Source organism: Acinonyx jubatus, chromosome C1 (assembly GCF_027475565.1).
Source record: "Acinonyx jubatus isolate Ajub_Pintada_27869175 chromosome C1, VMU_Ajub_asm_v1.0, whole genome shotgun sequence".
NCBI classification, from domain to species: domain Eukaryota; kingdom Metazoa; phylum Chordata; class Mammalia; order Carnivora; family Felidae; genus Acinonyx; species Acinonyx jubatus.
In genome coordinates, this window is record NC_069381.1 from 70,177,496 (window position 1) to 70,204,180 (window position 26,685).

At 44.6% G+C, this 26,685-nt stretch overlaps 1 protein-coding gene across 1 annotated transcript in view; it reads right to left on the reverse strand.

Annotated features, from left to right (window-relative positions):
* The window catches only part of LOC128310968 (uncharacterized), a 29,815-nt gene extending 3,843 nt beyond the window's left edge, over window positions 1-25,972 (reverse strand). Inside the window, exons 1-4 of the mRNA XM_053203358.1 lie at window positions 25,850-25,972; window positions 15,805-16,103; window positions 5,109-5,268; window positions 3,784-3,954 (exon numbers count right to left, since the gene is read on the reverse strand). Coding sequence (XP_053059333.1) covers window positions 3,829-3,954; window positions 5,109-5,268; window positions 15,805-16,103; window positions 25,850-25,972 — 708 coding nt within the window. The 3' untranslated portion in view covers window positions 3,784-3,828. The remainder of the gene's footprint in view (window positions 1-3,783; window positions 3,955-5,108; window positions 5,269-15,804; window positions 16,104-25,849) is intronic.
* Window positions 25,973-26,685: the final 713 nt, after the last annotated feature.

Genomic DNA, 26,685 nt, shown 5'->3' on the forward strand with positions numbered 1-26,685 from the left:
GTAACTGGTTTTTGTTAGCCTCCTCTACCGCACCCCACCCTCCATTAGCAGAAACATGAGAAAGTTCAGAGAATCTCATTGTTAATGTCTGTGTTTGGAGTCCAGCTCTTACATAATATACAACTGAAAGGATAGAATTTTAGGTAATTATTGGGTCTCAGGCTAGCTTAAAACCCATCCAATTGTCTGTTTGCAACGGTGAGTAATGAACACAAGAATGACTATGATGATTCCCAACATGGTGTAGACCAGATGAAACTGCAGAAGATTCCAGGACTTGATTAAATGTTTAAGATATTACCTCATGGGGACGCCTGGGTGGCTCAGTCAGTTAAGCATCTGACTTCAGCTCAGGTCATGACCTCACGTCCGTGGGTTCAAGCCCCACATCAGGCTCTGTGCTGACGGACAGCTCTGAGCCTGGAGCCTGCTTTGGATTCTGTGTCTCCCTCTCTCTGCCCCTCCCCCACTCACGCTCTGTCTTTCTCTCTCTCTTTCAGAAAGAAATAAAACATAAAAAATAAAAATAAAAAAATAAAAGATAGTACCTCATAATAAAAGCAAGTTCCCTTAAAATAGCACTTCAATTTCCAGTAGTCACTCCGGATGGCCAGGTGACGTTATTTATGCCATCCTAATCAATTATGCAATTGCTACCATTATGTATTCTGGGCAAATGAACTCATCACTCTTTGTTTCCACCCCTACCAACTTCAAAGAAATATTATGAAGATAAATCAGACAAAATGCATGAAGACAGGAGCATTACACTGGGGTTCTTTGGAAGTACACAAATACATTGTGTGTAAGATTTATGTATTTATGTACACAGAGCATTCTTTTGGTTAGAAGCTTTTATCAAATTCTTAAAAGGAATCTGTAACCTCAAAGTGGTTAAGAAGCACTTACAGTCAATCAAAAAAAAAAAAAAAAAAGGATTTCATTAGAGCTGTTTTAGAGACAACCTCTCCCTACCACCTTTCCCTGCCAAAGACACACACTCAGGATAAGGGTCTTAAATAGAAAGAGTTCCTGAACTTATAAGTGTTCTTATGATGCCCAACAAGTCACTACCCTCCATGATAATGCAGTTATCCATGGAAGCACCAGAAGACCACAAACTGAATCAGACCCTACTTTGGCTACTCCAATCAATGGAACACCCTTTCTGTCAGCACAAATAAAGCCTACTACAGCCCCAGAAAATACATCTTCTTTAGCTATCACTGTATCTTCCCCTCTACCCTTTCCTCATAATCATTTCTGACATGCACACTGACCTTCTAAATGTCTTTTTTTAATGTTTATTTATTTATTTTGAGGGGGGAGGGGCAGAGAGAGAGGGAGAGCATGAGTCTTGAGCAGGCTTTGCGCTATCAGCATGGAGCCTGACACAGGGCTCAAACCCACGGACTGTGAGATCATGACCTGAGCGGAAACCAAGCTCAAACCCGCGGACCGTGAGATCATGACCTGAGCCAAAACCAAGAGCTGGATGCTTAATGGACTGAGCGACCGAGGTGCTCCTTACCCTCTTAATTTCTAATTTAAGTTGGTAGTAAACAACAGATTCAATGCCCTAACAGGTTATTACTTAACAAGTATACATCGAGTGTCTTCCAGTTTCCAGGCACTATGCTAGCCAGGGATGCAACAGAAAATGAGGTCAGTGCTTCCATTATGAAGCTTGACCCAACAAGGGCCAGAAAGGAAACCAGTACAATGCAGTCTGGGGGGGTAGCACAGGAGGAGAAGCAGAGCAGACGGGCCACACACAAGAGGAATGCCTAATTCAGTCTTGATGGTCACTAAAGGAAAAGAATATTAATAAACATCCCCTAAATAGCATTCACTGTACAACCGGCACTCTTCCAAGTGCTTTATATCACTGTTTAATTCCCTTAAGGATTCCAACAACATTAACTGAAGAGCCAGACTGCAGAGTAAGGAGTAGGGTCACCGGCACATTCCAGGCAGAAGTAAGAGCAGGTATAAAGCCCCAGACGTAGGAGAGCATGGAAGAGAAACAGACACAAAGGTGCATCAGAGGCACCTTGTGACAGCTCACCAGATCTAACTGCTAAGTATTCAGGGATTTTGCAAACCAGCAACAGTTGGTAGCTCAAAATCAGCCACAGCAGGAGTATTTACATTATGGAAGTTGGCAAATATCACAAATCAATCAACCAATATTTGGGTTTGGTTTTTGGTTTTGAGCGGCATTTTATCAGCACACCACTATGCCGAGGTGTAGGAAATAAGGACTTGACAATGACGGTCATTAACCACTCTGACGTGAGAGTTGTGGAGCAGGCTTCTCTTAAGGTTCACTGCTTGTCTTTTGGACAGCAATCAAATGAGGTTTGTCAAAGACTGGAGTATAACTAGAAAACATCTCATACCTTGAGTCCATTTTGTGCTGGGGACATGCCCAACCCGAAATGCTTTGTTTGTTTATCTTGATGTCGATCCCATAGACAAAGCTATTGTGTGTTTTTCTATGCAGCTCAATGTCAGTTTGTTTGTTGACAGATATCATTACGATGGTGTGCCAACATCAGCTCAAAGAGAGGAAAAGGATGATATGTTAGAATATCGTAGGGGCACCTGGGTGGCTCAGTCGGTTAAGCATCCGACTTTGGCTCAGGTCATGATCTCACAGTCCGTGGGTTTGAGCCCCGCGTCAGGCTCTGTTATGACAGCTCAGAGCCTGGAGCCTGCTTCGGATTGTGTGTCTCCCTCTCTCTCTGCCCCTCCCCTGCTCACGCTCTCTGTCTCAAAAATAGATAAAAACATTTAAAAAAAAGAATATCATATAAAAGTAATTTAACATTTTACTGGCACTTTGACCCAACGTAAACCGCACAGCTAGATCCCTACATCGTATCTGAAATATACATGTCACCCTCCATCTCAGTAGTGATGCTAACCTATCCCCTTCAAATTATAAAACCACTCTTGTTGTCACAGTGCATAGAGAGGAGCAATTTTTACATCCAGACTGGATGCAAAGTCTATGAGTAAAGTACAATGTCTTTAAAACTCCTAGGAAATCTTTTAGGACTAGAAGGAAATTCTTCCCCAGTTCTCCTCACCTTGAAGTAAGTAACATTAAAGTGTGTATGTACAGTCCGTGCAATCAGCCCTGGGAGGCAGAAAGTTTCACTGAAGGACAGTGATGTGTGCTGTCTGAAGATGGCAATGCTCACTAGGAAGGAAATACTATGTTTCTAATGTATATCCGTTCACCCTATGCTGAAACCTAGATTATGACAAAAAGTGCCAGCTTTAATGCAGGGGAAGCCCTAAACAAGGTGGAAATTACATGGTCCATTTTGAGCATTCAGAATGGCTGTGTCCAGAGCAAGAAGAGGCCTTTATGGAGTAAGGAAATCACTGTCACTTTTCTATGGGTCCCGTTACTGTCTGCAGACAGATCATGCACTAGGTTATTTGTGTGTTCATATATTTATTCAGATTTTTTTTTCTGTGCAATGCTCCCCTTTGTTCACGTTGCATAGATTTTAAAAACAACTCACCGAGGGGCACCTGGGTGGCTCAGTCGGTTAAGCGTCCGACTTCAGCTCAGGTCACGATCTCGCGGTCCGTGAGTTCGAGCCCCGCGTCGGGCTCTGGGCTGATGGCTCAGAGCCTGGAGCCTGCTTCCGATTCTGTGTCTCCCTCTCTCTCTGCCCCTCCCCCGTTCATGCTCTATCTCTATCTGTCTCAAAAATAAATAAAAACGTTAAAAAAATAAAATAAAATAAAATAAAAACAACTCACCGAAAGACAACTTTTGTCTTGGCCACCATGTTTCCCATGCAGAGCTTACTTTTTGATAGGATCATTCTGGCCAATCTTCCTGATGTCATCACAGCCTCTGCCTGAACCGCAGCAAGAAGGTCCAGAGCAGCAGATGAAAACCGACAGGGCAGAATGGTGGACGATCCTTTTCTGCCAGCAAAACAGAGCCGGAGACCATGAGGAGACATACCAGCCCGGTGCACCTGGCTGTCCTCCCCCTCCAATTACGCTGCTGTTGGCCACCAGCATGTTCTTCACCGCCTGGTTCTTCACTTATGAGATCACCTCCCTCAAGTACACGCAGGGTATATCTATTGCTTATGTGAAAGAGAAGAGCATAAAATAAAATTTCTTGATCCTATTATGTGCTAAACAACTCACCTATCTTCTTCCATTTAATCCTCACTACAAACTACAAAGAAGGTGGATTTAGGCTCGTTTTACAAATGAGGGCAAGTCCCTTGCATAGGATTACGCATTTTACATTTGACTCATCCATTCAACAAACACTCATTGAGTGCTCCCTATGAGCTGGGTGTTCTGTAAACAAGAGGTGTTGGTTGGGTTAAACTATAGCAAATAAACACGGTCCAACTTCAGGTTGGTTTCAGTTTCCCTGCAGTGAAAGTCACAAGAATGCAGACTCAGTCCTAAATGTTTCAATTTGGAAATGAAGTTCAGAGAAATCCGTGCTTCTTCAATGTAATGAACATGTGTTAAGTGCCTATAGGAAACAGCGTCCTATGTTAGAACCGTCAGACCCCTTATCCTTGGCCTCACTGGCTATCATTGTTGCTTGAAGAATGCAGCATTCCCTTCTAATAAAAGCATAGAAGCCTAAAATACAAAATCAATAATAAAAAAAAAAGTAGAGCTCTTCAGTTTAGAAGTGGGAATGCTTGAATTTTTGCTCATTCTGGGCAGAATATCTCAGATCGTGCAGATCACAGCTTGAAAACCACTGAGCAGGGCGCCTGGGTGGCTCAGTCGGTTAAGTGTCTGACTTCGGCTCAGGTCAGAATCTCACAGCTTGTGAGCTCAAGCCCCGCACTGGACTCTGCTGACAGCTCAGAGCCTGGAGCTTTCTTTGGATTCTCTGTCTCCCTCTCTCTGTCTCTCCTCTGCTTGCGGTCTGTCTCTCTCAAAAATAAACAAAAAAATTAAAAAAAAATTGTTTTTTAAAGAAAAGAAAACCACTGAGCAACTCAGTATGGCATTGATTCAGGAGAGTAGGCATTGGGTTCCATGACCCCTGCGGTGCTGATCTGGGGAAGGTGCTGAGGAGCTCTGGTCCTGGGACCCACCTGAGTGTAGACTGGGAGGTCTTTCATGTACACAACCCCACCACTCTCCATAACCTTCCTTTGGCAAGGGCTGACATCTTCGGTCTTGCCTATAACCACCCCGTTGTGCTCGTGGTCTTCCTGGATGGCATACCTGGGGGGCAAACTCCAGAAATGCCGACTACAAACAAGGAAGAAAACCATCAGATCACCTTCAGCTGGCAGCTGGGAGGAATGTCACCTGACCACCTCCATTGGCAGCGAAGAGGAATGACACCTGGCCATCTCCGCCTTCCATCTGATCGCCTTCACCTGGCAGCTGGGAGGAACGTAAACAGGCCCAGGGCAGCGGTGTTCACACCCACCTCTGCGGTTCATAGATTGATTGTTTTCTTGATAGTCACATGCAGCCTGTAGAATCCTCAGCACACGATAGTGTCTGCTATATTTTCAGGGGCAGAAATGTTTTCCAACCTTCCCACTGGTATACTCAAATTTAACAGGGACAGAGAGATGGAATGCCATCGTAGCGGTCACCTTTGCTGATGGTGGGAAGGGGTCTTTGGGCCAGCAGCCATTGTATTCATCAATTTGGAAACAAGATTGAATCTGAAAACAAGATTGTGGGAAACGGCTAAGATATTTTTCGATCGAAACAAATGAAAGAAAACATAAAGAACATCCCTTGTATTTATCGAGTGTTTATTTAGTTCATTCTAGCAGTGTGTTTATTCATTCATCCTATAAATATTTAGCAAGTGTCTGACTGAGCCTATAGTGTGCTCAGCCTTGGGATAACTTTCTAAGAACTGGCAATACTTCCATGATGTCATACCTGAAGACGTTCCAGGGCATTTCAGACTTTCTCTTATTATAGTTTCTCTCCAATTCCCTACCGCGCCCTTTCTGAAAAACTGCAAGTCTTTAGGAAAACCATCAGGCCCTGGGCGGCCGTCTAATTGCCCTTGGGACAATCCCCAGTGTGGCCCGAAAGGTCACCAACATCATTTTGAGCCAACCTCCTAATTTGGACTAGAAGAAGCAGATCTCGCGTGGATGTGGGGCAGAGTTTTACCATCTGCAGGCAGAAATCTGTCTGGGTTCTTCCCAGATGGGAAAGAGAGAACTGGGAAAGCCAATTTCAAATTAAGTTGGCAGGAGCCAGAGTGAAGGAGACAATATCCTGGCAGTTTTTTCAGACTTCTAAATTCTTTCCAGTTGAGAGAACAAATAGACCAGAAAGATGAACACGTGGATCTCACTGGGTTGCCTCAAGTATAAAATAATGTGACCAATCTTCTCTTCTGATTTGGAGAGGGTCCCCAGAGTTGGAGGGGGGCAAACACCTCCCTGTCCTCTCCCCACCCCTCCTCCACCCCTGTCCCACTGGGCTCCCGGGGCTCCCTCCAGGAACGCAGCAGCCCAGGTTCTGCTCTCCCAGCACGGATTCCCGGATTCCCGGATTCCCGAGGAGTCTCTTACCCTTCCTCCCGCCTCCCTGGGAGCTCTCTGGGGAGGAAGAGCTTGGGGGTTAAGATCACAGGCTTTTTGCTCTGTGTCCTCTCAACAAATACAGTGAGTAAATCCAGAATTGTGTTTAAAAGAGGAAGTTGCTGGCTTAAAAAAGAGAGAAGCCCTTCACCCAAGAAGATGCTTACAGGGAAGAGTTGCTGGTGCTCTCCTGGACTAGAAAAATAGAGTCTTCACTTTTGCTCCCAGGGAAGAACACGAACGGCTGAGAAAGCTGTGGATTTTTGCAAAGCCACAGAAGGAAGAAAGCGGAGGAGAAACATTTAAAGGGGAACACTTACTAATAAGAGAAGGGCCTCTCTGCCTGCTTTCTGTAACTTCCCAGCTCTTCAGATTCATTGACATTATGAGTCAGAAATTTATTTGGGGGATATTTCAGCTCCCTCACTGTTGGAAGGTACCTGTGAAAAGACTACATGGCCTCAAGGATTTACAGCAAAAAGAGAAATGGTCCAGTAGAAGGGGGAAAGTTCAAAACAGAAAAGTGAGATCTCTGGCTATAAGCAACACTCAGAAAACAGCCTCTTCAGGAAGGAAGCCAGTCCCTGTTACACATTCAAGAGGGTGAACTGGATTCAGTGAACATTTCGTGTTTTGTTTACAACATTTGAATGAAGAACCTTTTGTTTTGTTTTGCCTTTTTTTTTTTAACTTTTTTTATGTTTATTCATTTTTGAAAGACAGAGACAGAGCACAAGCAGGGGTGGGATGGAGACAGAGGGGGACACAGAATCCGAATCAGGCTCCAGGCTCTTAGCTGTCGGCGCAGAGCCCAACACAGAGCTCAAACCCACGAACCGTGAGATCACGACCTGAGCCGAAGTCCGACGCTCAACCGACTGAGCCACCCAGGCGCCCCTTGTGTTGTTTTGTCTTAAGGTTATTTATTTCAAGAGCGAGCAAGTTGGGGAGGGGCAGAGACAAAGGGAGAATCCCAGGCACTGTCAGTGCAGAACTGTTAATGAAGAACCTTTAAGAGCAGTCTTTGCTTCTGCTCCCAGACCCCCGAAGGCCCCATTTTTATCTCAAGCCTTTAAAAAATTTAGAATGTAGAAACAAATGGTGGACAATTCATGACCACTTCTTTACCGTCGTTAGTGCAAAGGTGAAGAAATCGTGTTTCTAAGGAACTGGGCTGTACACAGACCAGGAGAGTATAAGACATAATGTCTCTGTGGAATGACACTTAACATAAGTCTCCATTTTCTTCTGATTTCATCAGTTCAGACAAATTGGATTGTGTCGGCTGACTCAGGGACAATAAAATATTCCCGCCACGTACAGATTTCCTGTAAGCTGTTTTGCAGTAAAAAGGTTGACAAAGGCCTGGAGGACTAACAACTCAATTCTGTTCAGGCATTTTCCACATTTTTTAACTATTTTTGTCAGAGCTTTTTATGTGGGTTCTCTTTAAGACATGTTGGTGGCGGGGAGGTTGGGGTGGGCACCTGGGTGACTCAGTTGGTTAAGCATCCGACTCTTGGTTTCGGCTCAGGTCATGATCTCACAGTTTCGGGAGTTCGAGCCCTGCCTCGGGTTCTGCAATGGCGACTCGGAGTCTGCTTGGGATTCTCTCTATCCCTGCTCTCTCTGCCCCTCCGCCACGCACACTCTGTCTCCCTCAAATAAAGTAAAACTTAAAAAAAAAAAAAAAAAAGACATGTTGGCGGGAGTAGTGGTGATACTATTAAAGCAAACAAGAAAAACAAGTTGCCTTTCATTGTTTAGGCAGGTGCAAATGAGACTGAGACAGTCAAGCCCTGGGGTGAAGAAATCGGGCAGGTGGTGACCATTCATTGAGAAGTTTTTGGTTAAAGAAACAAAGTTATCAACGTTTCAATACAGGAACTCTAAAAAAAGACAAATGAATAAGCAAACAAAAAGCAGAAACAGACCCACAACTACAAAACAAACTGATGGTTGGCAGAAAAAAGGAGGTTGGATGGGGGTGCAAAATGGGTGAAGCAGATTGGGGGGGAGGGCGGGGGAGGGGGCAGGTACAAGCTTCCAGCTACGGAATGAATACGTCACCGGGATGAAAGGTACAACAGGGAATATAGTCAACGGTACTTTAACAGTGCTGTATGGGGACAGAGGGTGAGCACAGCATGTTCTATAAACGTGTAGAATCACTATGTTGCTCACCTGAAGCTAATGGAACATTGTATATCAACTATACCAAAATACAGAATAAATAAATTTTGTAGCAAGAATAGCAGCCAAAAGGAGCCGATGGGTAGTGTGATTCTAGAAGCTGGGGTGCGTTTGAAGGTTTGGCTTCAACTACGCCCAACAGGAAGAGGTCGAGGAACAACTGAAGATGTTTGGAAGACGGTCTGTCCGGAGGAGACAGTATGGTGGCCCTGGAAAAGAGGGACGCACCTCTTCCTTTGTGAGCAGGAGAAAAGAGCAGCAAGGGGAGAGAGGCCGGGTCTGGGAGGCTGGGGCTTCTGTACAGACTGGGCTCCATGCCTAGCACGGCCCAGACCACCCACAACTCACCGGGATTCAACTGCTCACGTGCCTTCCCTTCTGAAGTCGTGTGCCCTTAAAACCTACTTGCGCCACACCGACCTGATTGGATGCTCTTCCCCTTAAAATGCTTTCATAGTTCTGGCTGTCACCGTTGTTATAGAATCTAAATTCCTGGGATGCCTGGGTGGCTCCGTTGGTTAAGTGTCCGACCCTTGATTTCGGCTCAGGTCGTGATCTCATGGTTCAGGAGATGGAGTCCTGCATCAGGCTCTGTGCTGACAGTGCGGAACCTACTTGGGATTCTCTCTCTTCCTCTCTCTACCCTCTCCCCTGCTCATTCTGTCTCTTTCTCTCAAAATAAATAAGTTAAAAAAAAACCTAAACTGCTGAGCTGGTGCCTTAAGTCCTCTCTTCTTCCCACCATCCCTGTGCCTCGCCCCCATCCAGAGGGGGTCCCTGGCCAGCAATAGGAGTGCAACACAGGAATTTATTAAAAATGCAAAATCTCAGTGGTGCCTAGGTGGCTCAGTGGGTTAAGCGTCCTACTTTGGCTCAGGTCATGATCTCACAGTTCGTGAGTTCGAGCCCTGCATCGGGCTCTGTGCTGACAGCTTAGAGCCTGGAACCTGCTTCGGATTCTGTGTCTCCCTCTCTCTCTGCCCCTCCCCACCCCCGGCTCAGTCTCTCTCTTTCCCTCTCTCTCTCAAAAATAAATAAACATTAAAAAAAAAAATGCACTTACCCCGGACTTGATAAATCTGAAACACTGGTAAAGAGGCCGAGCAATCGACCAAGGCTTCCAGGGGATTGTGATGCACGCTCCAGTGTGAGAACCGTGGGCCTAGTCTTCTGAACCACTGGCAGCTCCCCAGGCCACACTGTGCTGGCCATCTGCACACCTTTACACACTCCCCTCACTGCCCAGCAGGTACCTCTCCCTCCCACTCCGGTTTCAAGCATCAACTGGAGGACCACCTCCTCTGTGAATCATTTCCTGACCTGTCCTCTCCCCTTCCCTGTGCTTCCACGAAAACTGGGGAGAACCTCCATCATTCAGCTTTGCTGCAGCTCAGGGTTTATGTGTCTGCCTCCCCCAAAGCCAGTGTGCTCCCTAGCACGGGCGACTGTTTGTCCTGGCTCAGTCCTGGGACTCAGAAGATGTTTGTTGTGTCAAAATGTTATTGAAAAGCAAAGTACAGACAGAGGAGAGAAGAGGGAACCAGCATGAAAGAGAGAGACAACCACGAAACAATAATGGCTGGTGTTTGCTGAGTTCTATCTGTGGGCCAGGTACTGTGTGCTAAGTGCTGCACAGAAACTGTTACTTAATCCTCACAAGAACCCTGTAGGGTTTACTGAACTCATTCAACAGGGAGGTTACATAATGCGCCCGAGATGCCCTCAGCCGGCACGTGGAGGAGCTGAGATGACTACACGAGCAGTTCTGTGCTCGGGAGTCCGTACTGTCAACCCTAAACGGTCTGGGGGTTGGAGATAGCTTTTTCTGGAGCCCTCATCAGTATTCACTAGTTCAGCAAATATTCCCTCAGTGCCTGCCCTGTGCCGGAGAATACAAAGAGGAATGCAGAGAAGGGCACAGGCACACGGGTGCTGATAATGCAGCCCCCGAGGAGCTCACGCTCTAGTAGAGAAGAGAGAGCTGTAAGCCAGGGAGCATGACTCAGCCAGGACAATTTCCGAAGGATGTCCGAAGTGCTACTTAGACCGCGCAGCAGGCGGGACCCACTCGTTCTGCCAAGGGTGGCACTAGATTTGGATCCTAGGAGATGAGCATAAACCCACAGGAAGTGAGGGTGGGGGAAGGGCAAGATTCAAGGCAGAAGGAAAATGCAGAAGTGACCTAAAGGAGGCATGAAACACCTTGGGAAGTCTGCGGAAGGAAGTCTATGGAAGGGAGAGGTGTCTCAGGGGATGGACACAGAACAATGAGCTGGACACTCCGGAATGACCCACGCCACAGCCGTTCCCAGTGTGCTTGCCTGTTCTGCAGAACTGGGAGCGAAGCCGCATTTCCAGAATGCCTTGAAGTTATGGTTCCGGAAGGAACTCTGCCAGTCAGATACAGTTTGCAAACCCCACCTGTCTACGGTGTGCAGTGGCAAAAGCGTTATTTAAATGATCACTGGAGGTCACCTGGGACAAAAAGTGTCTATGGAAACCAAAACATCGGAAAGCCAAGACGCCATGGCAATAAACGTTTATGGAAAGAGTGAAAAGTTGAAAGACCACGGGGTTGGCTGGCTTCTCTGGAGCGCAGAGAAAGGAAAAGACAAACATGAGGTTACCTAGAGCATCTTCTACCTGCTAGCAGATTCGATGTCGGTTAGGCTTAGGCTCAGCAGCAAGGGACAGAGACTCAGAATAACAGTGGCTCAACTAAGTTAGAAGTTCATCTATCACTGAAAATTCCAGATATAGGCAGTCAGGGCTGTGGCAATTCTGCTCCATGGCACCTCCTGGCTTGCTGCTTTCCTTTCCCTGGGGTGCACCCCGCATCTTCATGGTCCAAGATGGAAGCCGTCACACTGTTGTTCCAGACTGTAGGATGGAAAAAGGGGGAACAGAGGAGGGGTAAAGGTCACGTCCTCCTGCAAAAGTTCTTGGAAACTTTCTCATGACACTTTTGCTTCATTCCACTATCCAGAACTTTGTCACCTGGCCACACTGAATTGCAAGAAAGACTGTAACAGGAATTAGCAATTGTCATTATATTTTTTAAATGTTTATTTTTGAGAGAGAGAGAGAGAGAGAGAGAGAGAGAGCGAGTGCGCGTGGGGGAGGGGCAGAATCCGAAGCAGGCTCCAGGCTCTGAGCGGTCAGCACAGGGCCCAATGCGGGGCTCAAATTCACAAACCACGAGATCATGACCTGAGCCGAAGTCTGGATGCTTAACTGACTGAGCCACCCAGGAGCCCCAGCAATTGTCATTATTTTAATCCAGAAGCAGGAGAGAACATAAATTGTGGCGGGGGGGGGCAGACCGTAGTCTCTCCTGCATGACACATGGTAGAGAGTGTCCCAGGAAGACACCGGGATGGCCGGGAACCAGATGGGAAGAACTTGATGTGCTGTGACCAGAAGTTTGGACCTTATCATACTGGCAATGAGAGCCATCAGATAGGTTTAAGCGAGAGACAGATGGAAACTGAGCAATGTTTTCCAGGGATCCTCTGACAGCTGTGCAGGCGAGCTCTTCTGGTGAGATGCTACGGTGACCCCAAGATCAGTTAGAAGGCAGTTTCCCAGTGCGGGTGAGAGCTGATGAAGGCCTGGACCAGGGCTTTGACAGTGAGGTAGAGAAAAAGAGAAGGGAGAGTGAGACACGCTAGGGTACAGGAGGATGGACCTTGGTGACAATTAGGAAATGGGGGGGGGGGAGGACACCAAGGTTTTCAGCCTGAACAATCTGATAAATGACCATGTGGCTCACCAAAATAAAGAAAGGGATAGAGAAGGCAAAGGAGGCTGCTCCCAGTGATGGAGAGAATTGATTGGTTTAATCTGGAATATGCTGAGCTGCAGGCGCCTGTTGGGTAGAAGACATTCAGCAAACAGACACAAATATACGTCTGGAGCTCTGGAAACAAGTCAGGGATAAAAGTGCCAACTCAGGAGTGTGCGTCTATGTGACGGCTGCAGACACAGTTTGGGATGGCTTGACCAGAAAAGAATGAGGGAACAGAGTCGAGAATGAAGACTGGAGAGTGCCAATGTGGTGTGAGTTCCCTGCAAAGTCTATTCTGATGGAAGGTTCTTTGGAAATTGAAGCTCAAGAGAGTTGAAGTTGCAAATGCATCCTTTTCCCAGACATCTAGGACCTAGGTCAAACTCTCCCTTTCAAGACATGGTAAAACCACTAAAAGCTTTTGCTTTCCCTGGCTGAAATACTTTAACACCAGCTAATGCTAGGTTCGGGGGGAAAAGTCATATTGAAGGTTGTGGTTTCCATTACTACTCTGTAATACAGTAGAGCCTGTGCCCGGAAAACCTCCTGCCTCCCTCGTCATCCAGGGAGCTGCCTTGTCATTATGCCACCAGGTCTAGGGCTGGGCAACGTCAGCAGGCTGAGGTACGTGTGGTGAGGGATGCAGATCAGAGGGCGCCTCATCTACAAACTGCTTTCAACCGCAGGGTGATTTAATGGCCTGATTGCTTTTAAGAAATGGGAGGTTGACTGTTGGTCCTAATATCTGCTTCAATTCTAGAAAAGGTTTAAAAAAATGGCATATAGCATCCCTTTCATTTTAATTGATTCTTATTGTTGTTCCCCTCTCCTCTGCCTTCACTCCTTGCTCCTCTCCCCCCTCCCCTCCCCTTCTGATTTTAAGCAGCTGGCTAGTATAACCCACTTGCAAAACTTGTTTCCTTGAAATTCGCTGATTATAATTTGGAAAATACTTTAGGCCAAAGAATATGGTATCAAAAGACTCAGTTCTTTGGGTGATCATTAGCAAAATGCCTTCAACTGAGGAGAATCCAAGTAGAAGGACCTTCAATGATCTAGCAAGCACTAAAAGTCCAAACCCAACAGAAACAACAAAAGCAATCTAAAACTGAAATACTAAATGGTGGTACACTTATCTAAGTTGGAAGGTTTGGATCCAGGATTAGTATAGGATCGTAGGATTAGTGTAAAGTCCTAATTAGTATAATTTCACCCAAATGTCTACTACTTCTCACCTCCATGTACTTAACAATGTTCACTAATACTCAGCATGACTGCCCTAAAATAGTGCAAGAAAAGCTCTGATCAAATAAAGATTGAACTACAGGTCTTGTGCTCTAGTGGCTAACACATGAAAATGGGCAAAATGCAAGCTGGTGACACTTTCACTTTGGAAACGTGAAAAATTAAAGAAAATACGGTAAAATGTTTTACAAAGCAAAGTTTACTCTTTAAGACAGTCCTTTATTCTGAGATCATGTCCCTTTTATGTCAATGCGTCCTTTCTTTTATAAAAACAGTAGTTCTGGGCGCCTGGGTGGCTCAGTGGCTTAAGCATCTGACTCTGGCTCAGGTCATGATCTCACAGTTCGTGAGTTCAAGCTCCATGTCGGGCTCGGTGCTGACAGCTCAGAGCCTGGAGCCTGCTTCGGATTCTGTGTGTGTATCTCTCTCTCTTCCCCTCCCCTCCCCTGATCGTGCTCTCTTTCTCTCAAAAATAAACAAACATTAACAAAAATGTTTAATAAACAAAATATATGTATTTTTAATAAATTGGTTACATCTACAGAACTCAAATCCGACCACCCTTGAAAGGCAGTCTTGAAGGGGAGCCTCTCGGCTTTACACATCTACTCCTCACAAAGATCCTCAAAAGACCTGGTCAGGCTCCGTGTGTTTAGAACACAGCACCAAACCCTTTTCTGCTTTTCAGAAACCAGGAAGGAGAAAGGAGGAAACTTGTAATTACCACATGACGCTCAAAGACAATAAAGAGTCAGCGTTAGAACAAGCTTGAATTCAGAACTTGGGTTCTTGGGCCTCCAAAATCACAGAAAACTTTCAAAATCGCTTTTCAAGAATCACAAAGAAAAAAAAAAAGCCCCTTCCTATGGGTTCTTAATCCACAGTGTTTTGATAAAACTATCATTGGGATTCTATTGTTATTTCCCAGAAACCAGCAGCCCACACTTTCCGGATGAATCTGCTCTTAAAGCTGGTAAATATGTAGGCAGGAGCCGAGCCTAGTCCATCATAGTCATTAATCACGGAGACACAACCCTCAAGTTGTTATTAGGGGACCCACAGCGCTGCTTGGTGAAGCCAGGACAGGATCAGGAGGAGTCTCTCCACGAAAGAGTCTCCGAGCTGCCAGCGGGAGTTAGGTCTGTTTATGTGCAGGTGAGGACAGTCTTAAGAGGGGAGGGGTTTCAAAAATGGTAACGACTCCCCTGCCTCAAACATTTTCCCTGCAGAACACGGAGAAAATAGAAATCATTCTAATTCTACCACCGACAAATGACCATGGTTAACATTTTGATCCATCTTCCAGGCACGAATGGACGCACGGACAAACATACAGATCTCCACAACGATATACTTACTACATGTATAGAAGTGCATTTATAAGAACCTATTACTAGTTATTTATGGAGAGGAGAGTTGGTAAAGTGGTAGTGAAGGGAGACTGATTTTTTTAATACACACATAATTTGGATTTGCCATAACGACATATTACTATGTTTTACTTCCCTTTTTTTTTTTTAAATTTTTAATGTTTATTTTTGAGAGAGAGAGACAGAGAAGGGAGAGAGTGTGAGCAGGGGAGGGGCAGAGAGAGAGGAAGACACAGAATCCAGAACCAGGCTCCAGGCCCTGAGCTGTCAGCACCAAGCCCAGCTCTGGGCTCGAACGCACCGACCGAGATCATGATCTGAGCAAAGTCGTGTGCCTAATCAACTGAGCCCCCCAGGAGCCCCCCTAATTTTTGTTTAATGGCAAAAGCCAAAGCAATCACTCTTGGGAGCGGTGGAGTCCAGTCGCGAGCACCTCCCCCGCCCCGCGTGTGCCTTGGGGGCGCAGAGGTGACCCGGCCGGGCTCCCTTGCCTCCAAGCAGGAGGCTGGTGCGAGCGCCAGGAAGAAGACTCCAGCGCAGAAGCCCGAGGCAACCCGGGCCCGCGGGCCGCTGGAAAGGCCCCGGGGGCGGGGGCGCAGGCGGCCCTTGAGCTGCGCGGGACGGTGTTTACCTGCGGGCAGGGTGAGGTGTGGTGCGCCAATGACCACTGCGTACAGAGCCTGCTTCGTTGTGCACGGGTGTCCCGCCTTCCCGCTGGTGGGTCCGCGGCGGTGGGAGGACGACTCTCCCCTGCAGGAGATCTAGCTGCTGGGACGAGGACGCCGGGCGGCGGTCCCAGGGTGCCCTCTGGCGGAGCAGGTGCGGGCCCACGCGGGGCTGGGCGCGAGGGGCGGGGCGCGCGGCAGCAGGAGGGGCCGGAGGCTTGTCTAGCAGGGATGCGGAAGAACTTGCACCCTTCAGGGACCTGCCCTGGTTTTCCAAGGTTTGGTTTGGGTTTGGGTTTCCATTTCTCACCTCCTTGCCTGTGTATTCATATTTCTCTCCACTCCTGGTGGCTTTTTGTTTTTTTTTTGCAACACCAATTATTTTCTGTTCTCCAAAGTAATGTTTATTCATTGTAAATAAAAATATGGAAAGCACAGAAACTCATAAGGAAAATAAATAAAACAGCTGTAATCTCACCATTCAAAGATAAGCATGTGTTTAAAAGTGTTTCTAGTAGTCTTTTTTTTCTGTACCCAATATTATATATAATGGTGAGTGTGTATTTAAACTGGTTAATGCTATTTGAGGAGTCAGGCCTGGTGTTGAACTGGCCCATGGGAAGAGAAGACAGACCAAAAGACAAGAGAGGAAGGGCCTTCTGCCCTTAAAAACCAGGCCTGGCTGCTTCTTGGCTTGATAAACCAGTTATTCTGGTCCTAAGGAAGCTTGTCTTTTTAACATAAGCCAAAGTTGCCCCTTTACAGGAGGGAAGTAGATGGTGGTGGCCAGTGAGGTTGGGAAGGAAAGGAAAATTGGTCTCACTGTTAGCTTTAAATAACTAGAAGGTTCTAAGTATTTTGTCATGTGGTGCGGCTCCAGCCCCTGCCTGGCACCTTCTCCCAAGCTTATTCCATGTTGTTTGGCCCATCCTGTGTGATCTCCCACCTCTAGGCTGTGAGCCCCAGAGAGCAGGAATATCTCGGGCCCATTTCTTGCACCTGGAAGAATGCTGAAGTCTCTTTGGTCACTTTGTCTTCTTTTTCCTCCACACACTTTGTCCCATCATGAAAACAGCATGCTTGCTTTACAAATGTAGCTTCAAGACAATCCCCACCCCCTTCCTGCTAGATTTGGGCCTCCAAGCCAGACTCCTTTTTTTTTTTCTCCTCTTTTTTATGTTATGTTATGTTATGTTATGTTATATCCAAGTTAGTATATAGTGTAATAATGATTTCAGGAGTAGAATCCAGTGATTCATCCCCTACATATAACACCCAGTGCTCATCCCAGCAAGTGTCCTCCTTAATGTTCGTTTAGCCCATCCTCCTGCCCCAAACCCTCCAGAAACCCTCAGTTTGTTTTCTGTACTTAAGAGTCTCTTATGTTTTGTCTCCCTCCCTGTTTTTTTTTTAATTAAAAAAAAAATTTTTTTTAATGTTTTCTTATTTCTGAGAGAGAGACAGAGCATGAGAGGGGGAGGGGCAGAGAGAGAGGGAGACACAGAATCCGAAGCAGGCTCCAGGGTCTGAGCTGTTGGCACAGAGCCCAACGTGGGACTCAAACCCACAAATCATGACCTGGGCCAAAGTCGGATACTCAACCGGCTGAGCCACCCAGGTGCCCCATCCCTCTCCCTGTTATATTAGTTTTGCTTCTCTTATCTTATCTTCATTTGTTTTGTATCTTAAATTCCACATGAGTGAAGTCATATATTTGTTTTTCTCTAATTTCACCTATCATAATACACTGTAGTTCCATCCACATTGTTACAAATGTCAAGATTTCATTCTTTTTGATTGCCGAGTAATATTCCATTGTATATATAGCACATCTTTATCCATTCATCAGTCAATGGACATTTGGGCTCTTGGCTATTGTTGATAGCGCGGCTATAAACATTGGGGTACATGTGCCCCTTCAAAACAGCACTCCTATATCCTTTGGACAAATACCTAGTAGTGCAATTGCTGGGTCCTAGGGTAGTTCTACTTTTAATTTTTTGAGGAACCTCCATACTGTTTTCCAGAGTGGCTGCCCCAGTTTGCATTCCCACCAGGAGTGCAAAAGGATTCCTCTTTCTCTGCATCCTCGCCAACATCTGTTGTCAAGCAAAACTCTTCTTTATGGGAAGTCTGAAGTTGTCCCTCTCTCCTGGGTGTGATTAGATGTTGGTTACAGTCATTGGTTTGGGAGTAGAGAATCAACTTCAGTGCTTACATGTAACATCACATGTAAACTCCCTCCCTGTCTCTGTACTACTTGGCCCAGGCTGAGGCAGAGAGACGGGATTGTAAGAGACTAGTCTGTGGAGGTGAGGATGTTGTGGGGCATCGGGGTATAAGGTCAAATCCTCAGGCCTTCATCTCCCCTCAAACTGATATAAAATCTCATGAGATCCACATTACTCAGCAATGCCTAGTAGAGAGTTTTCCCTGTGGAAACACAAAGAAGGACCGAGTTCCCCCTTCTAGTTCTGCTTGGGTGAAATAAAGGCTTTAGGAAGTAAAAGTCACCACCTACTTGACACTCATAAAACTGGCTGGGCCATGCCTGGTTTGACCTGTCTTTTTTGGAGAATAAGAGAAAATCTATAATACCCAGAGTTGAAGGCCTGGGTTCTTCTTATGCTACATGTTAGCATTGTGCTCAGGAGCGGATTACCTGACCTCACCTAATCTCAGTTTGTTCATCTCTAGCAGGGAATAGTAATGTTACCCGGAGGTTGTGTTTCCATGATTGCTGTGGGGCCCAAATGAGCCTTGAAGCTACATTTGCAAATTTTCTCAACTTGAAAGCACTGTACCTCCTTATGTTTGATTCTCCTGAATTAATGTTGAAACCTCTGAGTGAGGAGTATGGGCAGCTTGACGGAGACATGACTCAACATTGAACTAGATGATCCTTCCACCATAGTGGCACTGTCTCGTACTTGTCAATCAAGGACTGTGCTGGAATTGTCTTTTCAGCAGTTGAAAAAACAAGGCTCAGAGAAGTTGAACAACTTGCCTGAAGGCACACAGCTTGGCCATGACAGGCCCAGGACTGGAATATAGTCCATAACCAACCTGTCCTTGCACCCATCTCCAGCAGGAGATGGGAAAAGAGAATTCCCTTGGAATTGTTCCAGGGTGTGTGTGTCCCATGTAGGAGACACGGAGAAAGGGGTAGAGGATCTTAGGCTCTGCTCTAAATGTTTGGTAGTGGGAGGATGACCCCATTATTCTTTATGCATTTAGAATCTTTTTTTTTTTTAAAAAACAATGTTCTTCACATGCCATAATAGAGCTGAACACTCATTTAGACGCCGTTTAAAAATTTTATACACTGAAGTTTCAAAATAGACAACTTAATAGGCTGCTTCTATGTTAAATGAGTCACTTGAAATTAAGATTCTTTCTGTATGTCTCAGAACTGGTAGTCATCTAAGAGACTGTTTGGAGAGATACTCTGACCTGGACTTTATAAATACTGACTGGTCAGTTTGACACAAAACACCTTCTGGTCTGCACACTGCTGCTTTCTTGATCAGCTTCAGAAACTGAGCACTGAGCTAGGTTAGGACATGGAAGCAATCTGTAAGACTTGCATATATATACGTGATCCCAGAGAAGATGACCTGACCGAGCAGTGAGAATCTTTTGATTAATGGGGCACCTGGGTGGCTCAGTCCGTTGAGCATCCGACTTTGGCTCAGGTCATGATCTCAGTTGGTGAGTTCGAGCCCCACATCAGGCTCTGTGCTGACAGCTCAGAGCCTGGAGCCTGCTTCGGATTCTGTGTCTCCCTCTCTCTCTGCCCCTCCCCCACTCAAAAATAAACTTAAAAAAAAAAAGAATCTTTTGATTAATCACAGTTTGCCTTGTCCTTTCCTTATTTGTGCATACATTGGCTGTTTATACAGCACACACTCAAACATAAGAGAATCACATCCCTCCTGTTAGCTGAATTTGACTTTATTATCAGAAAAGGGCAGACCAACACCTTTTGGGGGCCAAACTGGACTGCCAGGGCACTGTCCTCTGCCCCCTAGGATGTACATGGGCAGGGGGAGATAGGTTCAGCAGACTTGAACAGAGGAAGTGGAATCATTTAGAGATGACTGCTGGGGGACAGGACAAGGTGAATGAATACACCATCCCTGGGAGAAAAAAAAAAAATCCGAGAAAGGAGAATTCTTTTAGAATCCTGTTGGGGATTTTATTTTCACATATTTATCGAAGTCATTCACCTAAAGTGAGAGTTTTCACATTAGAAGTGAGAGTTTTCAAAACCAAAACACACCCATTTCAAGTCCAATCGCTCCCCAGTGCAAGCAAGGAGAGCTCTGCAGAGGACTGGCTTGAGGGAAAGAGCAGCCACATCACAGCAGAAGAGCGCACACAGCATACACCAGAGACACTTCCTGAAGCACCAGGCCCTGGATGGTGTAGAGCCCCTTCGTAATGTAGCATTACTCTCAGGATCAGGAAGTATAGCAAGGTTTCATAACATGTAAAAGACAGGAACCTAGACAAAATGACAAGACGGAGGAATTTGCCCCCAAAGAAAGATCAAGAAGAAACCACAGCCAGGGATGAACTTAAAACAGATATACATAATATATCTCAACAAGAATTTAGAACAACAGTCATAAGAATACTAGCTGACCTTGGAAAAAGGCATAGAAGACACCAGAGAAACCCTTGTGACAGAGATAAAAGACCTAAAAACTATTCATGCTAATATTTTAAAAAATGCTACAATTGAGATGCAAAACCGACTGGATGTAATCACAATGAGGACAGAAGTAGCAGAGGATTCAATAGGTGATATAGAAGATAAAAGTGTGGGAGATAATGAAGCCGATAAGGAGAGTGAAAGAAAACTATTAGATCATGAATATAGATTTAGGGAAATGAGCAATTCCGTAAAGCACAATGATATCCATATCATAGGCATCCCAGAAGAAGAGAGGGAAAAAGGGACAGAAGGTTTATTTGAACAAAATATAGCTGAGAACTTCCCTAATTTGGGGAAGGAAACAGACATTCAAGCCCAAGAGGCATAGAGACCTCCTCTAAAAATTGATAAAAACAGGTGAACACCGAGACATATTATAGTGAAACTTGCAAAATACATGATAGAGAATTCTGAAAGCAGCTAGGATAAAAGGTCCTTAACCTAAAGGATAGACACATAAGGTTAGCAGCAGACCTGTCCACAGAAACTTGGCAGGCCAGAAGGGAGTGGCATGATATATTCAATGTGCAAAATGGGAAAAATGTGCAGCCAAGAATGCTTTATCCAGCATGGCTGTCATTCAGAATAGAAGGAGAGATAAAGAGTTTCTAAGACAAGCAAAAACCAAACAGTTTGTGAACACTAAACCAGCTCTGCAAGAATTATTAAAGGGGACTCTTTGAGCGGGAAAGAGACACCAAAAGCAACAAAGACTAGGAAGAAACAGAGACAATCTATAGGAACAGCAACTTTACAGGTAATACAATGGCACTAAGTAAATATCTATCAATAATTACTCTGAATGTAAATGGGCTAAATGCTCCAATCAAAAAACAGAGAGTATCAGAATGGGTAAAACACACACACACACACACACAAAACAAAAACAAAAACAAAACAAGACCCATCAATATGCTGTTTACTAGAAACTCATTTTAGACCCAAGGACACATCCAGATGGAAAGTGAGGTGGAGAACCATTTATCATGCTACATGGACATCAAAAGAAAGCTGGAATACATCAGACACATCAGATTTTAAACCAAAGGCTATAATAAGGGATGAAGATGGGCACTATATCATAATAAAAAGGCCTATTCAACAAGAAGATTTAATAATTGTAAATATTTATGTCCCCAACTTTAAAGCAGCCAAATATACAAATCAATTAATAACAAACTCAAAGAAACTCATTGATAATAATACAATAATAGTAGGGGACTTTAACACCTTACTTACAGCAATGGACAGATCATCTAAGCAGAAGATCAACAAAGAAACAATGCCTTGAATGACATACTGGAGTACATGCACTTAACAGATATATTCAGAGGATTTTACCCTAACACAGCAGAATACACATTATTTTTGAGTGCACATGGAACATTCTCCAGAACAGACTACATACTGGGTCACAAATCAGGCCTCAACCAGCACAAAAAAGACTGAGATCATCGCATGCATATCTTCAGACCACACTGATATGGAACTTGAAGTCAACCACAAGAAAAAAATTTGGAAAGACCACAAATACATGGAGGTTAAAGAGCATCCTACTAAAGAATGAATGGGTTAACCAGGAAATCAAAGAATAAAAAAATACATGGAAGCCAAGTGAAAATGAAAACATGACAGTCCAAAACTTTTGGGATGTGGCAAAGGTTGGTTCTAAGAGGGAAGTATATAGCAATACAGGCCTTTCTCAAGAAGGAATAAATGTCTCAAACACACAACTTAACCTTACATCTAAAGGAACTGGCAAAAGAAGAGCAAATAAAGCCCAAAACCAGCAAAAGAAGGCAATAGTAAAGATTAGAGCAGAAATAAATGATATAGAAAACAGTAGAACAGATAAACCAAACTTGGAGATTGTTCTTTGAAAGAATTAACAAAACTGATAAACCCCTAGCCAGACTTCTCAAAAAGAAAAGAGAAAGGACAAAAATAGATAAAATCACAAGTGAAAGGGAAAGATCACAACCAGCACCTCAGAAATACAATTACAAGAGAATATTATGAGCAATTATATGCCAACAAATTGGGAAATTTGGAAGAAATGGATAAATTCCTAGAAACATACACTACCAAAACTGAAACAGGAAGAAACAGGAAATATGAACAGACCCATAAACAGTAAAGAAACTGAATTAGTAATAAAAAATCTCCCAACAAACAAGAGTCCAGGGTCAGATGGCTTCCCAGGGGAATTCTACCAAACAGTTAAAGAAGCATTAATATCTATTCCTTTGAAACTGTTCCAAAAAATATAAGTGGAAGGAAAACTTCCAAACTCACTCTATGAGGCCAGCATTACCTTGATTTGAAAACGAAAGACCCCACTAAAAAGGAGAATTACAGAGCAATATCCCTGATGAACATCAATGTAAAAATTCTCAACAAGATACTAGCAAATCAAATCCAGCAGTGCATTAAAAGAATTATTCACCAGGATCAAGTGGGATTCATTCCTGGGCTGCAGGGGTGGTTCAATATCAGCAAATCAATCAACATGATACACCATATTAATAAAAGACAGGATAAGAACTATATGATTCCCTCAATAGATGCAGAAAAAGCAATTGACAAAATATAGCATCTTTCTTGATAAAAACCCTCAAGAAAGTAGGGATGAAAAGAACATACCTCAACATTATAAAGGCCATCTATGGAAGACCCACAGCTAATATCCTCAACGGGGAAAAACTGAGCTTCCCCCTAAGGTCAGGAACATGAGAGGGATGTCCATTCTCACCACTGTTGTTCAACATAGTACTGGAAGTTCTAGCCTCAGCATTCAGACAACAAAAAGAAATCAAAGGCATCCACACTGGCAAGGAAGAAGTCAAACTTTCAGTCTTCACAAACAACATGATACTCTACATGGAAAACCTGAAAGATTTCATCAAAAAATTGCTAGAACTGATATATGAATTCAGCTAAGTCACAGGATGCAAAATCAACATACAGAATCTGTTGCATTTCTATACACCAAAAATGAAGCAGTAGAAAGAGAAATCAAGGAATCGATCCCACTTACAGTTGCACCAAAAACCATAAACAACTTATCAAATTCAACACCCAAAAAATAACCCAGTTAAGAAATGGGCAGAAGACATGAACAGACACTTCTCCAAAGAAGATATACAAATGGCTAATAGACACATGAACAAATACTCAACATCACTCATTATCAGGGAAATACAAATCAAAACTACAATGAGATACCACCTCACACCTTTCAAAATGGCTAAAATTAACAACACAGGAAAAAACAAATGTTGGCAAGGATGAATTTCCATTGTTTACGGAAATGCAAACTGGTGCAGCCATTCTGGAAAACAGTGTGGAGTGTCCTCAGAAAGTTAAAGATAGAACTACCCTACATCCCAGCAATTGCACTACTAGGTATTTATCCAAGAGTCAAAAATACTGATTTGAAGGGGTACATGCACCCCAATGTTTATAGCAGCACTGTCAACAGCCAAATTATGGAAACAGCTCAAATATCCACCGACTGATGAATGGATAAAGATGTGGTACACACACACACACGCATACATTCCATTGTATATAAACATCACGTATACACACACACACACGATGGAATATTAGTCATCAAAAAGAATGAAATCTTGCCATTTGCAACGATGGGGATGGAACTATAATGTTTTATGCTAAGTGAAATAAGTCAAAGACAAATGGCATATGCTTTTACTCATATGTGGAATTTGAGAAACAAAACAGATGAACATAGGGGAAGAGAAGGAAAAACAAGATAAAAACAGGCAAACCATAAGAGACTTTTAACTATAGAGAACAAATTGAGGGTTGATGGGGGGGGGGGGTTGGGCTAAATGGGTGACAGGCATTAAGGGCACTTTGTGATTAGCACCGGGTGTTGTATATATGTGATAAACCACTAAATTCTGCTCCTGAAACCAATACTGCACTGTATGTTGACTAATTGGAATATAAACAAAACCTTGGAAGAAAAACAAAACAGAAAAAAAAAAAAAACAAAACAAAGCAAAGGAGTGAGAGTTTTCACATTAGGTTCTTCTCTTAGAGAAAAAGCAAGTCCCCAGGTGTGAAAGAAGATAGTTTTTAAACTCCCCAGGCAAGTGATGCAGGGTGTCCAGGGCTGAATCTTGCAGGCTGTAGTTCCTGTCCCTGGGTCCACAGGTTCAAGGAGCAGTTCCGAAGAGCACTGTCTGGGATTGGAGCTCAAGCCACCCTGCAGGACCCCTGGGGTACACAGCCCTTACTGTTGCAGGCTTCTCAGAGACCCTCCTCTCCAGAGCTTCCTGTCTAGTTGGAGCAGTAATGGTTGGGACAGAGAACTCTGCCAATACAGAGATGTCATAAAATATAATCCTGCCCTTGGGGAAAGAAAGAGCCTCACCAAACTGAACCAGTGCTAGCTCCGTTTCCCCAGATATTAAATTGAGCCAATTCTGTAACAATAGTTCATCCTCTGAACACACACTCAGCTTTGGGGAGCTGAAGACAGGATTTCTGCACAGGTGATTGTTTGAAGAGATAGGCCTGTTCTCCCCTCTTTATGTCGACAGAGCACAAAGTGGACTTTAGAGCTACAATCTTCCGGCCTGCTTCTGTCACCTGCCATCCGCACCACTGCCCCCATTCTTCTCGCTTTACTTTGCCCCGGTGTCTCCTAAGAGGGCAGCGTGCACAGGCAGCTTCCAGAAAGTAAATAATGTAATCCCAATATCCTGACTTTGGTGACCTCATTTCAGACCTCTTTCCTACTGCCCATGGTTAGCCAGCAATGGGTCAGACCATCTTTCTGAGGAATTCCAGGAGAAAATGTAGGCTAAGCAAAAAGCTTTGGACGACTCTTTCCAAACCTCAATGGGAAGAATATTCTATGACTTTGAGGCAGAAGTGACGAATTTCAACATGTAGCTTGAGAACCATCTAGTTCTGGGGCAAATTGACCAACACCAGCAGCCAGTTGGTAGCCTGAGAGCACATTGTATGTGCTCCAGTCTTTGAGGTGGTGAAATGTGGGCTCCTGCAGTGGTCTTCTCGATAGCAATCTTGCTGCCCAGGCTACTGTGTTTTTTCCAGTCAGCCTCTGTTGCTCTCAAGAAACGTAATGAAGTTCAAGTGTGTGGGAATGACAACAGGGATAAGCTCGAATTTGCTCTAAGTAACACCGATAAAAGGAATTCATTTGCGAGCATGAATACTTTATTGTCACTGATTTCTCCCACATAGCTGTGGATGAGAAACAGTGGCCGGGTTCCTAAGACTGGGTTTCTGCTCACATGCTGTGGGGACTGGAGTCTGCCCATGGGCCTGAGGTGCCGGCAGCCTCCACAGGCCTTGCCAGCTCCTTCTCCTGATGGGAGGGACCCTTTGCCCTGTATTTCCAACTGCAGATTTGGCATCCTGTTCTGTTGGGGCACGTCACCAGTGTTTCTTCGGTGGTTTGTAAGATAAGCTGCCAAATTCTTTTGCCTCAGTTACTTCCAATTGGGTTTCCATCACTTATCTACAGGGTCAAACATGAGTTTGCCGTGATGGGATTGGAATTGCTGGTTATGCCCCTGGCACACCATTCTAGCAGCTGGGATGGTGCCTGGTCAAGCCCATGCCTGGTCAAGCCCACTACTGCCACCCTCAAAGGAAGAGTATTTTGAGGCATGTAAAAATGCATGAAATTCAATTTCCGGGACCAAAATAAAGTTTTATGCTAATGCAATCATTTTAATTTATTTGCCTACTATGACAGCTTTCATGCTAAGGTGGCAGCCGAGAAGTTGGAAGAGGGACCATATGTGATGTTCCCACTGCTTTGCACTACCGCCAGTTGTAACTGCGGTGCCACAAATTTGTAACCACAAATGCCCCACGTTTCACCATACAGTGACATTTAAAAACTCTCTATTACCGGGGCGCCTGTGTGGCTCAGTCGGTTAAGCGTCCGACTTCAGCTCAGGTCATGATCTCACTGTCTGCGAGTTTGAGCCCCACATCGGGCTCTGTGCTGACAGCTCAGAGCCTGAAGCCTGCTTCAGATTGTGTCTCCCTCTCCCTCTGCCCCTCCCAGGCTCATGCTGTCTCTGTCTCAAAAATAAAATAAATAAATAAAAAACCTATT